We start from the raw sequence: 16,998 nt of genomic DNA, 5'->3' as shown, positions 1-16,998 counted from the left end.
AGAAGGGACTTGACATTTATGTATAACAAATACTTTTTTAAACCGCAAAATACAACAAGGTTTCACGGTACTATATTACCATATTTGAGCAATGAATGGATGAAGTGATCTTTTGAAATATATCACTGTCCACTTTTGTCCAGCATTGGATGCAACGGGAATCTAACCGGGATCACGGCAGTGAGAGTGCTGAATCCTGACCACCAGGGATGTAGATGACACATGAAGAGGCTCTAGATTTCATTTCATGATCACACTAACCTTACTCACAGTGAAGTGTGTATTAATGCAAGGAGTACGTATTATATATGGACATTTATTATGAACAGTGCAAAAAAATTAAGGTAGTATTTTCCAGTGGTAAATTGTAATGGGAAGAACTGAAAATGTAAGCTACTTATTATTTTGACGTGGGGACATATGTGTCTCAAAAACAAACGTATTCACTATTTACTCAAGATTTAGATATCATATATCTTGATAAATGCACATAAAAGATTTAAAGATCCGGATGTAAATCGCAGTAATATTTGTGGCTCTGCGAACTGATTCACACTGGATTTTTTTATTTTAATTCTACTGGAGAAATTGTAAAATTGGCTATGCAAGTCCTTAAAAAGTGCTTGAATTTGTCCATGAACCCTGATAACTTCACCATAACTTTTGAAACTGGTAAACAATATCCAATTAGATGTTTATACTATTTTCAGCGCGGCCTCAGTACTTCTACGGGTGAAGATGAACGTCAAACGCCACCTCCGCGAAAACAACACCATCCCTGCGATCTTCGCCGAGACGGTGCGCCGCCATGCCGACAAACCGGCGCTAATCTTCGAAGGGACCGGCGAGACATGGACCTTCCGACAGCTGGACGAATATTCCAACCGAGTGGGCAACTTTCTACTCCAGCGCGGCTTTAAAGTAAGCCCGATCTGGCGTTTTAAGGTCGGGTTCGATTTTGCTACTCACGTTTTTCACCGTCAGGAGGGCGATGTGGTGGCCATCTTCATGGAGAACAGGTCCCAGTACGTGGGACTTTGGCTCGGCATGGCCAAAATCGGAGTGGAGGCTGCCCTTATTAACTTCAACTTGAGACTGGAGGCCTTGGTGCACTGTGTGACCATTTCAAACGCCAAAGCTGTGGTGTTTGGATCCGAGTTGATCGACGGTAAGGAGCACAAGCTTTCTAGTTTTTCTGGGAGAATGGCACACATCTCTGTACTTTGGTACCACTTCATATGAGCTTAATCCGTTCCAGGATCTTGCTCGTAGCTTGAATTGCTTGTCCCCTATGAAATTTTTTAAAACTAATCTGTTATTTCCCGGTTAGGGCGTATGCAGGACAGTTCTGAGGTCATGGGTTCAAATCCAACTACCAACCTTACTGTGTGGAGTTTGAATGTTCTCCCTGTGCTTGTGTGGGTTTCTTCCAGGCTCTCCAGTTTCTTTCCACATTCCAAAAACATGCATATTAGGTCAATTGACCGGTCCAAATTGTCCTTAGGTGTGAATGAGCAAGTGAGTTGTCTGTTTCTGTGTGCCCTGCGACTGTCTGGCAACCAGTTCACGGTGTCCCCTGCCCACTGCCTGAAGATAGCTGGGATAGGGTCCAGCACACCCGCGACCCTACTGTGGATAAGCGGTGCAGATAATGGATGGATGGTCAGTTGCCATCCTCCGGAAAGCATCCAAGTGAACCCCGAATAGCTATAAAACACATTCAAATAGTAGATGATATTAACAAAATCAAATGCGAGTTTATTATGAGCACCTACCATGTAGGCAGTTGCCGTAATAGCTGAGGTCCAGGAGAAGATGGGCAGTGACTGGCCATCAGTGCCCGCCAACTCGAGGGCTTTGTGGTTTAGGGTCGAAACGCCCAGTGAGAGTTGGACATCACCTGATGACATCTTCTCCTGGTTGAAGGCTACAGTCACTGAGCGACTGCAAAGTTAGCACTGATTAGAAGTGTATGTAATAGGGAACCTGTAAATTGATTTTGTGCTTTGGTTTCAGGGATTACCGTATTTTGGTATGGACTGTTTGCACAAGATGTTTTTTGTAATATAGCTTTCCTTAAATAAAACACTTTGGTTTGGTTATTTATTGTATTTAAAATAATTTCAAAATGCCCAGAGTGATTCCAAGAATCGTTTATTTATTTTTGGTCATCACCAAAGTGACTAAGACTTACAACATTGGTACCCGATGCCTCCCTGCACTGCAATAGAGGTTGGAATTGGGGGTTTGGTCATCTAATGTCTGCCAACAACAGGTGTTGCATAACATCGGTTGAGATTAGTGATGGGCTAGAAAGAGTCAAAAATGTGAGTGTGTTCTTGACCCTAGCCACCTGCCACTAGGGGGATTTGGTTCCGGTATATACGTACATACATACCAAAGTGAGTTTTGCATTGCACCTTACGATTTGTTTCTAATGCAGCGGTACTAAACCTGGGTTCGATAGAACCTTCGGGATTCAGTGAATCAGTGCCGTGAAAGTGTTTGGACAAATATGTTCGATATAACCATAAACTTTACGCTTCTGACAACTGTGTAATTAGGATCGAAGATGTGTCCATAAATGGTGACTTTTATTTCCCCATTACAATAAACCAAGCAATTGCCACACACTTAGATACATTTTCTTTTGGACTGATTAGTTCCCTGCATTAGCCTTGTATCTAGCATGTGTGAGATGGCCATTCACGTTTATTGATAAGGCAGCAGAAGTCATTGATTAATACCTTGACAAAATTATTGAAATTCAGCAGAACCAACTTGAGCACAACAACGCTCCTAATGTTTTGGTGTCAACATATGGAAAAGTTTCTTACTGTTTGCTACAACATATCTTTGCCAGCAATCCTTTTTGAGGACGCTGGACATAAAAACAATGAACAGGAAGAGACTTTGCTGTGAAAGTGGCATGAGAGTAGCACCTGCCAAGGTTAAGCCACTCATACCTAAACTATTCTCTCAAAGGCAACATCAGAAGTCACACTGATTGCAATTCTGTAATTTATTGTGAGTCCGTGCACTATTTTGATTTTGTTCTGCACGGGTCATTTTTTGCACCAATAAAATATATATTACCTTACACAAAGAAGGGTTCAGTGAATGCACCAATGAAATAGGGGCGTTCGGTAGCTCCAACAAGGTTAAGAACCACTGCCTCATTTCCTGCAGCTGTATCCGAGGTCCACATTTCCATGGGAAAGACGGTGCAGATGTTTTGTTCAGGAGACTGGGACCCCAAGCGGGTTCCTCAGGCTACCGAGTGCCTCGAGCCGCTGCTGGCCGCGGCCCCTTCGCACATGCCCAGTCGACCGCTTCGCTGCTTCACAGGTAAGAGGTGCTTAGGGGCAGTCTTTTTGTCTGAAGTACCAGCCCACCAGTGTGATATAGAGGTTTTGCGAGTTGCATGTTCCCATAAAATATTGTCTATTAGCAAGCCGTTTTCTCTTTTTTCCAAATGTGTCTTCACAATTCAGTAATTTTACATAATACCGCTTCGCCCCTCCTCACCAAACTTTCATGGTCTATTTCAACCAAAGGAATGCAAATAATCTTGTACTTTTGCATAGACAGGTTCTGTTCTACATAAACCCGTGAACCATGGTTAAAAATATATTTATTCATATAGGATTTTTTAATTCAATGCATAAAATAAACAAGTAATATCTGCATGAATAAACAAATAAATTGAACATAATACTTACTGTACTCACACTAATCCAAAGAAGTTCATGTTTACAAAATTTTCTGGACTGTAAGGCGCATATCCTATAAAGCTACACTCTCAAAATATTCTACTGTGAGATATTTATTTCATATAAGGTGCATCTGGCTGCAAGGCACTTGAAATTAAAACTACAGGGTTGCATTTTCAGAAAAAAAGCTAAAACAAAAAATATTTAGATATTACAGGAATGAGATATATAAAGGAGATCTGATTTTCCAACTAAATTATCTTGATTTTTTTAGTATTAGATACTGTATGTAGAAGCATTTCATTATATTGAATATGAATTTCTGATTTTATTTACTTAATTCCAGTCTACAAGGCGCAAGAGTTTATGAGGCGCACTTTCAAATGTTTGGCAAATTTTTGTTTTTTAGGTACATCTCATAGTCCAGAAAATACAGTATTCTCTTTCCTTTATACCCAAATTTCTTCTTTTTTTAAGAAAAAATGAAATGTGTTTAAGGATTTAAATAAAGCAGAAGGTAGATTATTATTATCATTATCATTTTGTAATTTTTTTGTTTAACTAAATTTTCTCAAAATTAAAAAAAAATAGTTGTAAATATATACTAATAATAACATTAAATTGAAAAGTGCCAGTGGAACAAAATAATTTTACACGAAAAGACAATCATTTTCGCCCATGATTAAAACTAATAAATAAAAAGTGTTTTGATCGGTCAATTTCAAGTTTTACCCTTATTTTGCATACTTTGAGAAATGACATATAATCACCAGTATTTTTTTTTTTCAGATGTATCTAGATTTAAAAAACCATGATTTTGAAGCCTGACATTGTTTTTATTAATGATTTTATTCAATTTTACCTACCGGTATCTAATTTTGTACTATTGTGAAACAGCATTATAGTTATTATGCGTACGCTACAAGGACTTAAACTAGCTTGTTTTTGTGTCTAAATGTAAGCCTATTTTGTGTTGACCGCTGCATCGACTACTGTAGTGTGAATCCCATAATCAAAACATGCAAGCCGGTCCATGAAAAAAAACAAATAAGCTTCATCTCACTACTCTGTTTACTAGATCGCCTCTTCTATATCTACACGTCAGGAACCACTGGGATGCCTAAAGCGGCCATTGTTGTGCACAGCAGGTAGGAAATGAAGACAGCAAAATGAAGGGACCCAAGTTAATTTTAACTTCACTCGCACATTCTTCTGGTTACAGGTATTACCGCATGGCCGCTCTGGTGTATTACGGCTTTAGGATGACGTCAGATGATGTCTTGTATGACTGCCTTCCACTCTACCACTCTGCAGGTAAACGAAACCTACTGCAGTATGTACTTAGTGCAGTATGTACTTAATGTATTTTAGAAAAATTTAAACTGATATCCATATATCTCGATATCTCTCTCCCTCTTTCTCACTCTGAATCTCAATCATTCTCTGTCTGTTCATGTTTATATGCCAAAACTTAATTAAACAAAAGAACAAATCTCCGTAAAATTCAAAGTTCAGTAAAGGAAATCAGTGCTTTTCTTTAACCCATTAACTACAATGGACATCTATAGCCCTCACTCGCAGTGAATGAATTTTCGCCAATGACGTTAAACACGGTCAACGACAGTGAATGCGTTTAACACCAGTGTCTGAAATAACGTCTGCCCGGACGCCCGTGGCGTGCATCTTTTTCGTCGGGCGTACAACCTACCAAACATCTCTGCCTGGGTGGCCGACAACTTTTTCAAGACAAATAAAATAACAGATTTTTTTTTCAAATGAAACGTTTGCTTTATTCCAAATTCGAAATCTTCGTTCGGTTTGGAAATTTCGGAATTTTGGTTCGTTTTGCAATTCGCATACTCGGCAGCCAATCAGAAGCCCACATCGAATAACTTCCTGCTTCCGGACTTTCCCGAGCGTTATAATGTCATGCATTTGCATTATCATTTTCCAAAGTAGACAGAGAGCACTATAAAAAATGGATAAGTGGTTAGTAATCAAGCCAAAACCTCAGCCCCAGAAGAAATATTCAAAAGAAGCTAAATAAATTTATGGCGCTACAAAACGTAAACATTCAAGCATCGTGGAAAGAGGAGTTCACGTGGCTTGTAGCAGACAACGCAACGCAAACATTGCATGAATGAAGATGAGTAAATACAGGTACATACGGATGGCAGATGGAAAACAGTGATGTCATATACGTGCAATGAATGTCATAATTGGATATATAATAAACTTAATTTTAAAGTGTTGTTCTGTTATATCTTCCGATTATCAATCCTTAATACTTTGCAACAATGGGGTTTTTTGCGATTAGTCGTCTTATTGTGTTTCAAGTTGTGAATAATGGGGCAGACAACTTTTCAGAGTTGTCTGCCCTGGTGTCCGGTAACTTTTTCTCATGAATTTCAGACAGTGTTAACACCGCTACATCATTCAACTTTTAGTTTTACATTTTGTAACTTCTAAGCCCCTAACGTGTCCTATACTAATTTTGCTTTAGGTAACATTGTGGGAGTGGGCCAGTGTATAATCCACGGCATGACTGTGGTCATCAGAAAGAAGTTCTCTGCCTCCCGTTTCTGGGACGACTGCGTCAAGTACAATTGCACCGTAAGCAAGCACAAAAATAGTTTTTTTTTTAACCCTAATTGTTGCTAGCTAAATTTGCATCCTTTCCTCGGACATCAGATTGTGCAGTATATTGGCGAGATTTGCCGCTACCTGATCAACCAACCTGTCAGGGAGACGGAGAAACTGCACCGTGTTCGCATGGCTCTCGGTAATGGCTTGCGCCAGTCCATATGGGTGGAATTCATGAAGCGCTACAACATTCCACAGATTGCCGAATTCTACGGCGCAACTGAGTGCAACTGCAGCTTAGGGAACTTTGACAACAAGGTGAGTATGTAGAACAATAGACTTAGAACAATGGTACCTCTTTATATGAGCACCTCTACTGATGAGGATTTCGATAAACAAGTTTGTTTAGCAAAAGTTTTGGTCGTTGTACAAATGAATCCAATTTACAAGCCTCACCGCTTAAGATCGCTAACTGCCATAAGTTTGGTATAGTTTGCGCATGCACCTCCTGCCATCAGGCACCTGATCTTTGCCCCCTTGGTTAAACTTGTAGATACCATATTTTCACGAACATCGTGTTAAAGGACGCAGTCTCCGTAGTCTGGTCTATTTCTGTATTTAACACATACACAAGGCGCACTGCATGATAGGGGGCTGTTGCCTTCTGTTGTGCCTAAATCCGACTCCCCTTCGTGTGAACTATGCCTCTCAGCTGCAGTGTTGGCGATGTTTGCTTATGTCTCAATAAACTCATTTTATAGACTCCGATCACTAATTTGTTTTAATCACGGCAATTAATATTCCTTCATAAACACATACGTATGTGACACACTCTGTCGGAAGCATAGTTGGCATACACACGAAGGGGAGTCTGAATTTATCGCGGCTGTTTGTTTCCATGATTTTCCGCTTAGCGCAGAAATCAACACACCATAGCGGTTAAAAACACAGACAGCATTCAACGGTGGGGAACTGAGGTTTCGGATTTAATTAATATTTGGAGGGACAGCTCTGTTGTGCCTCCGATAGCACGATAACTTTCTAATTGCTAGACACGCTACGCTGTTAGCATTTGTGAGTCCTCCCACCAACAATGCATTGGTGTGACGTCACGCGTCCTCTTCTGCACAAGTGGCAAGCTTATGGAGTCCATACAAGAGTAGCTTTAAAGTCACAGGAGATTTTATACAAGCGGCATTTATTTGGAAATGTGAACGATCTCACAAAAATATCGTTTTTCACCCAAAATTGTTGAGCGTCTTGACTTGGCCGGGGCTTCAAACCTGTAAATTCCCAGTCTCGGGGGCAGGCGCCCAACCCTAAGTTCATCAAACTGGTCCACTTTGCATAACACACAAAGCACACTGTAGGATAGGGCGCGCTGCATAATATGGAGAAAATCGGAGCCTTTAATGTGCGCCTGTACCTTTAACAAACTTTCTACTTTTTCGCCAAATCTTTCACTATTTGCAGTTTGTTATCTGCAAGTTTGTTTTGACCGCATCTTTTTAATCACATTTGATAGCATCTCCTTTTTTGTGTCTTTTAGTGACCTTAAACATTACTTCCTGAAAGGAAAACAGTAATGTGTCTGAGAAAAAAGGAGGATGATAATTAAAACGAAGCAAGAAGTAATAGAAAAACAAGAGCAGTGTTTGCGTGAGTGACGGAGTCAAGGAGTAAAATAAAGAAACAGCTAGTACTGATCAAAGTCGCGGACGAATTTGAGCGCTTCAATGCAATAATTTCCAGGGCCAAGTGGGAGGATGTTGCCACTTTAGTTGAAAAAAAAAAAAATAAAAATCCAGAAAAAGTGGCAACTGGTCGAGAGACAGCTCTCTTTATTGACACGTGCCTTACGCATTTTGGTAACATTTTGAAGGGGAAACAAATCTCCTTGGATACGTTTTTTTCCCCAAAAGACCTGTAGAAAGTGATAGTGTTGCGAGTCCAGCTAAAAGGGCAAAAGAAAGTCATGAATAAAAACGTCTGCACCTTCTTTCCCCCCATATGAGTGCTCCTATTAATATCATCTTATTTATTTTGTTACTGTATTTTTATGTTTAATTACAATTTGAACGTGTTTTTTGTAAACAGGAAGAGGTGTTTTATAGCTATTTATGGTTCACTTTGATCCTTTTTCTGGAGATCGGAAACGGGCTATTTATCTAATTATCCGCACCGCTTATCCTTAGTACGGTCGCGGGGGTGCTGGAGCCTATCCCAGCCATCTTCGAGCAGTGGGCAGGGGACACCCTGAACTGGTTGCCAGCCAGTTGCAGGGCACATGGAGACTCACTCATTCAGACCTAGGGACAATTTGGACCGGCCAATTCACCTGACATGCATGTTTTTGGGATGTTGGAGGAAACCGGAGTGCCCAGAGGAAACCCCCGCAAGCATGGGGAGAGCATGCAAACTCCACACAGAAAGGCTGGTTGCTGGATTTGATCCGATGACCTCAGAACTGTGCCGCGGACGCGCTAACCACTCATCCCCCATGCCGCACGGGCTAATTAGTTTTTGATTATTTCCGTTCAGCTCCTTAAACAATTCAAGCTACAAACACAATCCTGGAACGAATTAAGCTCGTATATAAGATACGACTGTATTTCCAACTTGACATAATACATTAAGCTACCATGTTTACGTACCGTAAATTCCGGACTATAGAGCGCACCTCATTATAAGCCGCACCCACCACATTTTAAGAGGTAAACCGATTTTGTACATACACAAGCCGCACCTGTATATAAGCCGCATGCGCCCACATTTAAACATGTAACACAAACACAAAATTAACCCAAACCCGACTTCAAGTCCCGCGATTGAAACTAAATGTCCTTCATTAAAGTCCACAGTCCAAAATTCACTGCCGGCAAAATGAATGGAAAATGATACCGGTACTTAAGGTTTGATGCAGACCTGCAGAGTCCGGGTCCCGTTGAAAGTAATCCAAGGAAAAAAGTGTATATTTCCAAAGGTAAGGGTGGGAAAAATATATCAGATGAACACATTTACTGACGCAACAACACTCGAGCGCCGCTGGCGGCCGTTAGAAAAATTACATATATTGGCCGCATCACTGAATAAGCCGCAGGGTTGAAAGTTAGGGGAAAAAGTAGCGGCTTATAGTCCGGAATTTACGGTACATGGTACAAAAGAGTGTCACTGATCCGTCCCAAACCAACTCTTTATAACGTTTTATTGACTCACCCCTTAATGACTTTGGTTCTTTGATATACCGCAGGTGGGAGCGTGCGGCTTCAACAGTCAAATACTACCCTTTATCTACCCTATCCGACTAGTGAGAGTAGACGAAGAGACCATGGAGCTTATCCGTGGGCCTGATGGCGTCTGTATTCCATGTAAACCTGGTAAGAGACTTTTTATTTTTCGTATTGTTGTATTTTACCACACTAGTAAACACTATTCATTTTGCAAATGTCTATTTGTTTAGGAGAGCCCGGCCAGCTGGTGGGCAGGATCATTCAGAATGACCCTCTACGCAGATTTGATGGTTATGTCAATCAATCAGCAACCAGCAAAAAGATTGCTCATAGTGTTTTTAAGAAGGGAGACAGCGCTTATCTATCTGGTAAGTGTGAACTCAGGAACAGGCGATGAGTCGTTATTTTTCAATGAACGTATTTGCTGTATCAAAAAGCTGAAAGATCAGTTTTTGATGGTCTGCCACCACCTGGATTTGGCGTTTGTTTTACCTGACGTGGCAGCCCAGCCACATTAGCAATTATCATTAGCAGATAGTGTAGCTGACACAGCACTAGTAAAGTGAGTAGCAACACTGGCATACTGACAGGTATTGGCTGTTAGTGTTATGACCATGGTTACCAGAATTAGTGGCTTTAGTCACAGACACCACATTAGTATTAGTGACCAGCACCACTAGCTTAGCTAGAATCGCTGAACTTGCCTATGAACTTAGCGGCTAACATTGCTGAAAAGGTGCGATGGGCAATAAATGCATACAAATAAGGGTTACTTAACTGTGCTGATTAGAGGTAAGACCAAGCCTAAAAAATTCAACCCAACCTGACCCGAGTCGCGGTTATATGAATCCAAACCCGACAGATTAATTTGATGTAATAAGCAAACTTGAAATAGACGAGAAGCTTTAATTTGCCGCCAAAGTGAACACGACGCTTTACTTCGGCCGTGCAAACTTTAGCGCCTAACTGTGCGTTTCAGCTGAACTACGCAGCTTGGAGTTTACTTGGGTCCGAGTCCCTCAAATCAAGTGTGCTCTGCAAGTGCTGCGCCTAAATGGACCGTTTGGCGCCAAGGTGCGCATATCGGCAACATGCACCGAACGAAAGTGAAACTGAACAAAATGGCACCGAAAAGAAAATCGCGTTATGCAGATTACAGGCTGCAAATAGTAAAAGATTTGTCGAAAAGGTAGAAAAAATGTTTGTTAAGCTTTGTAAGCTATTGGCAAGAAGCAAAAATGACATCTGACGTGAGGGTGGTGGAAGGAGGAAACCACGCGTCTTTTACCCCAACACCAGAGGAGGAAAATTCCTTTGGATTTAGTGATGTTGAGTTAAACTGATAGTTTGGTAAGCATTTTCTTAATCTGAATAATTACTTTAGTAAAAGTAAGTATATGCTGTGTAGATCCTCCATGAAGGACATAAAAAGGGACTGGCCCGACTTAATAATTGGCATTTTAACCCCGGCCCAGATTTTGGGCCCAAAATCTTACCTCTAGGGCTGATTTATGAGCAAAATCTTGATTATCTTGAAAATAAAATCTAATTGGTTGCTCATTTTTTCGTCACATTGGTCTCCTGTGTTTAAAACCTTCGAACTTTCTAATTGATAACCGAATATAGGACTGCTGAAGCCCTATTCAAAAAGGTCAGATATCAGCTTTACTAGTTAAAAAATGAAACCGTATAAACATTTATACATATATATATATATATATATATATATATATTTATATATATATATATATTATTATTATGCTATATCGATATTTTCAATGGTTTGGGGGTCACCCACACAATTTTGCGTTTTCCACAAATACCACTGTTATTGGGCAGCAGGGCGGCGCAGTGGTTAGACCGTGTGCGGCACAGTTCTGAGGTCATGAGATCGAACCTCCTGTGTGGAGTTTGCATGTTCTCCCCCTGCTTGTGTGGAGTTCCTCCGGGCACTGCGCTTTCCTCCCACATTTTAGGTTAATTGCCCGGCCCAAATTGTCCCTAGGTATGAATGAGAGAGCGAATTGTCTGTCCCTGTGTGCCCTGCGACTGGCTGGCAACCAGTTCAGGGTATCCCCTGCCCAAAGACAGCTGGGATGGGCTCCAGCACCCCCACAACCCTACTGAGGATAAGAGTGGCAGATAATGGATGGATGGATGGAACACTGTTATTTATCAAATGAGTTGTCTAATGTCTTGTTTTCTTTTGCCCATATGAATCCCTTTTTTGGGCCAATCTCATATGTGGCCTTTTCTTTGCCACTCGGCCTTGAAGGCCTCTTCACTGTAGTTGTTGACACTGGTGTTTTGCAGCTACTTTTTAACGAAGCTGTTAGTTGAGGACCTGTAAGGTGTCTATTTCTTAAAAAAAGGGACTCTAAAGTTACCTGACGTGATGCCACTTCTCTTTCTATTCAGGTTAGAGTCTTTTTGTGCTGTTCTTTGAAGGGAGTAGTAGTCGCCATTGTAGGAGAGCTTCAATTTCATTTCTTAGAACCAAAATAGACTGCCAGGTTTCACACGAAAGTTCACTTTTTCTGGTCATTCTAAAACTACACCCACATATGTGATGCTCCACGACTAGCTCAAAGGAAGGTCAGTGTTATGTCTGATCTAACCATCTAAACTCGTTGCAGCTATTCTAACATCATTACTCAAAGTTTCAATCATTGTAACATAATTAGCAAACACAATGTACAATTAGAAGACTGGAGTGCAGCCAGATATTTGCAGCTGAAATAGTCATTTACCACGTGAGTAATATATGGGGTGTATTTCTGATGAATTTCATGTGATATTAATTGGGAAATAACAGTGTTTTTCCATCAAAAATAAGGACATCACTGAGACCAAACTGAACGGTAATGTATATCATGATATGAAAACTAAAAAAAATATATTACAGATTTAAAGACAATTCAGGATAAAATCATTAATTTACATTATACGCACAGTACAGTATATTATTGTTAATGTTATTTTCTGGCACCAGGTGACGTGTTGATAATGGATGAGTACGGCAGCATGTACTTCAAGGACAGGACAGGAGACACGTTCCGCTGGAAGGGGGAGAACGTCTCCACAACTGAGGTGGAAGGGACCCTCAGTAGGCTGCTGGAAATGAAAGATGTTGTGGTCTACGGGGTGGAAGTACCTGGTAAAATCTTTCATATTCCTTTTAAAAAAGAGTGAGGGAATAAAGTTGACTCCACGAGTTCACAATATTCATAAATTCCGGTCTTGTCTTTAAAGGCGCAGAAGGGAAAGCTGGGATGGCCGCCATTGCTGATCCCAATCACTCCTCTGATCTGGAAAAGTTTGCTAAGGACCTGGACAAGACTCTTCCTCCATACGCCAGGCCGGTCTTCCTCCGGTTTCTTCCAGAAGTCAACAAGACTGGTAAAATTACTCTCTGTGCTATATTATAAATAAGTGTAGCAAATAGATTATTTTTGCTATCTTCTGCATAAGTGGAGTAAAAAGTAGCCGTAACAGTTCAAGTGATGAATGAGTACACTGATAAATTAATTTTAAGCTCCATCTACTTTTTGTTCACTTTGTTTCAACAGAAAAGGGAGAAAGTTAAATGTTTTTTTTCAAAATATTAAGTAGTATTCATTAATATAACTCAATATGAATGAAAAATATATAATGTATTGTATAATTATTTATAAAATCCCAATATAAAAAAGCTTCTAGAAAATTATAAAGCACTGAAGAGCTGTGTTTAAAAGGACACCGTGTAATATTTGATCACTAGATGTCACTGTATTGTGTGATGCCACTGAAAATGAGTGCTTCAAAGCACAAGGGAAATAACAAAATACGGAGACTCGGCCTTCTCTAGGTGAGTCATGTTATGTAAAATAAAGTAAAAATGTCTTGACCTACCAGTATTTTGAAAAATGCGTGTTTTCATGATAGTTCATGTATTTTTTTTCTTGATTTAAGTCATGTTTATTTGTATAGTCCTTACTCACAAAGAGTCTAAAAGGGCTGCAACGACCACAGATTATTGAAAACGACAGACTATTATTACACTATCCCCTGATCTAAAACCTACATGGGGGCAAGGAAAAACTCGTCCGGATACACTTTACTTCACATTATATTTTTGTCACCATCATGTGGGCGCAACGCGAAACTGTGTTTTCCTTCTTTAAAGCCCCAGTGTGTAACCTTTGACCACTAGATGGCACTGTTGTCTAATGCGAACAAAACCGGGTACCACAGAGCACAGAGTAGCTGCAAAAGACACCAGACAAACATGGCGGCGACTTCTAAGTATTGATTCCACTATGCACTATCCACTGTTTCAGGTTGAGAGCTTTCAGGGGAGCTGAGCACCCAGAGTTTGTGGCTGATGTATATATTCACCGTATTTTCCGCACTATAGGGCGCACCGGGTTATAGGGCGCACCCCCAAAAAATAGTTTTTGGTCCTATATCTTCCATAGATGAGGCGCACCGGATTATAAGGCGCTACAATGGGAACGTGGACAAAACAGTCAGATAGTTCAGTCAAACTTATTACCCCTTTAACATTCCGAAAGCTTGCAAAGAAGCAAATACGTGTCGTAGACACGTGCGGATGCGGTGTCCGTACATTGTCACTCAAATGCATCATTCCAAATATCATTCGGAAGGTTAAAGTCTTGGGATTCAAGAAATGCTACCATACCTTAGTTTCTATTTTCTTTTTCGCTCGCAACTTTACTGTGCATATGACGATAAACACTTGGAATTGAGTTTAATTTAAAAAAAGACCCATCACAGAAACATCAAAATCACTCTGAAACAAGATACTAGGAAAATATATAGCCGGAGTAGCTCACCGAAGTAGTTGCGTTCAATAATAATGTGCAACCATGGTCCTCTTATATCCGTGAGTGTAGTAAATCCAGGAAAGTAAAATATTTACAAATACAGAATGGTAAAACATGTTTGCTCTATGCCGTAGACAACCAAACTTGCTATTCACATTCATCTTTTTCGGCCAATTGCAGGCTTTGTTTTGCCCCTTTAGCCTATGCGAGCCTGTAAATGATATAAAGGATCCGCCCCCTTTACCTCCGAATAACTTTAGCCAATAGTGATCGATTCAAATGATGATTGACACATTGGCTGGGAAATGAAACGCCGGCATATGTATCCCAGCATACACCGCGGACCACATCGCTTACGAGGAAAAATCTAGTCGGCGGCTGCTTGCCTTTGTTGCGAGACCTTGCGACCTAATATTGATCCATATATAAGGCACACTGTATTATAAGGCGCATGGTCAGTTTTTGAAAAAAATAAAGGCTTTTAGGTGCGCCTTATAGTGCGGAAAATACAGTATTATTTTTTTCATTTCAGGGATTTGGGATCATTCAACACTGTTCACATTAGACATCTGTGGTTAGCAAAGAAACTGTTACTATGCCATGTTCGTTTTTTACTTATTTATTTCTAACGAAGTACACACAAACATACACATACAGAAGAATAAGCATGGAACTTATTAGACAATGATGCATTCTATTGAAACCTTTAGAATTCCATCCTACACATTACACATTAAGCTGTGTTGCATGACTTTGAGGGTTGAAAACCTATCAATAACTTTTTAGTGGTCCACTTGGTCCTTCAGAGCCAGGTAAGAAGCCAGGCATAATGCGCTGAGAGACCTTTCACTGCTACATCTGCTTATTAGAATTGTTAAGCAAACCTGAATAACTGCCTTCAGAGTTGGAAACACTGGAACACCCTGGAGATTGTACACTCGTAGTGTGTCTTCAATTGCACCAATTGCTCTTCACCAATTGCAACCACTACTACTTCTGACACAAATTCATTGTGATTAGGCCAGTGTTGACAACTGAGGCACAGACCAAAAATTGTCAGAAGTAGGACCGCAAACATAAATTCCATTGCTAGGAATCAAATGGACAAAACCATTTCTAGGCTGCGTGGTTCACATTTTTGTTTTGTTTTACTTTATTTTTTTATCAAGCCTTTTTCTTCATATTTATGCTTACCTGTCCTTACTTAGGAATAGAGAGTTTTAAAAATCCTATAATTTTTTTAGGGGTGATCAAAATGGGTTAGTTCCGCCTATGCCACTATGTAAAAGAAATACAAATTTCTTGACCTATAATTTTTTTATAAAAATTAGCATGGATGTGATAGTTCATGATTTTTTGCCTAGTCTTCAAATCAATTTTTTTTTTAAAAATGAATATGTTTTATTACCACTAAGAGGCACCAAAAACATACTATCCCTTTAGAGGTGGGTTTGTCGTTTGAAGTGTACCTATTAAGTTGAAAGTAGATAATTTTCTCTTTAAGTCGGTGTTAACAATGCCCAACTTGGTTCAAAGAGCCCCTATTCTTTGTTTTCCACCGCACCTATTTTATTTTATCTTAGTTTTAGCAAAGCTGTTAAGAGCAGAACACATCAGGTAGGAGGAATGGGGAGTGGGAGGGGTTACTGTATTCCACAATGTACCTTCAGATGCAAAAAAAGTTCTTGGTTTTTCACAAACAAAAGTATTTGAAGGTGCCGTTTTACTTTGTATATTCTTTAAAACCAAACAAATATGTTCCCTGTTACCTCAGGAACGTTTAAGTTCCAGAAGACGGAGCTCCGAAGAGACGGCTTTGACCCAGGAGTGGTGTCGGACAAACTTTACTTCCTGGATTCCAGCAGAGGGCGCTACGTGCGGCTGGACGAGGACTTGCATCGCTCCATCATTTCAGGGAAACATAAATTGTGATACGGGATCTTCTCTCCACATCTCCCACGTGTACGTAAGCACACGCTCGGACACAAACGGATACAAAGTAAGGAGATACGGTGTGATCATAACGGAAAAAATGGAGGAAACGAAATAGCCACACACGTCCGCAGGGCCCTTTCTTTTTACGCATTGCTCCCAAAGCACGCAGCAGCGCTTACGTCATCATCGATGTCTCCCTGGCATCCCCTCGGCCTACCTCAGTTAACACACTCAACCGCACACATGGCAGCCGCAGAAACAGCCAGAAACCAGATATCTCTGGTAGCTTTAACCAGACCATCAGGAGAAACCACACTGTACGATGAAAGCTTGTTTTTGCTGGAAGCTGCCCGGGACCGCCCAAAAAGTACAGCGAGCCACACAGACTTGAAGGATGCTGAGAAGGGGTGCGAGCCACAGACGCTGTCTATTTTATTGTTTTTGTCTCTCCAGCAGAGCCAAGCATGGCTAAGCTATGGCGGCTTCGTTTTCTGCAGCCTGTTTTCAAAGATGGCGGAGCGCAATTCTCGCAAAACTCCCCGACTTTCCATTCGATTACGTTGCACCAAATATTTCCTTTGTTTACGCATTTAATGAGAACTGACGCCAATTATGTTGGTCATAGCCATCAAAGCATCGTTTTTTTGGGGGGGTCTTGACATTTTTTCAAGCTTTATTTGTATGAAGAAAGTTCGTGTTAAGCAGGGTTGG

At 40.5% G+C, this 16,998-nt stretch overlaps 1 protein-coding gene across 1 annotated transcript in view; it reads left to right on the top strand.

Moving 5' to 3' along the window:
* slc27a4 (solute carrier family 27 member 4) overlaps positions 1-16,998 on the top strand; it is a 27,744-nt gene extending 10,746 nt beyond the window's left edge. Inside the window, exons 3-14 of the mRNA XM_088356099.1 lie at positions 711-921; positions 985-1,168; positions 3,190-3,348; positions 4,792-4,861; positions 4,936-5,027; positions 6,217-6,326; positions 6,405-6,614; positions 9,547-9,673; positions 9,757-9,894; positions 12,519-12,683; positions 12,779-12,925; positions 16,127-16,998. Of these exons, the coding sequence (XP_088212225.1) occupies positions 711-921; positions 985-1,168; positions 3,190-3,348; positions 4,792-4,861; positions 4,936-5,027; positions 6,217-6,326; positions 6,405-6,614; positions 9,547-9,673; positions 9,757-9,894; positions 12,519-12,683; positions 12,779-12,925; positions 16,127-16,284 (1,771 nt within the window). The 3' untranslated portion in view covers positions 16,285-16,998. The remainder of the gene's footprint in view (positions 1-710; positions 922-984; positions 1,169-3,189; positions 3,349-4,791; positions 4,862-4,935; positions 5,028-6,216; positions 6,327-6,404; positions 6,615-9,546; positions 9,674-9,756; positions 9,895-12,518; positions 12,684-12,778; positions 12,926-16,126) is intronic.

The sequence above is a fragment of the Urocampus carinirostris genome, chromosome 16 (assembly GCF_059441175.1).
Source record: "Urocampus carinirostris isolate Australia breed hairy pipefish chromosome 16, RoL_Ucar_1.0, whole genome shotgun sequence".
NCBI classification, from domain to species: Eukaryota; Metazoa; Chordata; class Actinopteri; order Syngnathiformes; family Syngnathidae; genus Urocampus; species Urocampus carinirostris.
Note: the sequence above shows the minus strand (reverse complement) of the source record. Positions and strands in the feature narration are given on the sequence as shown.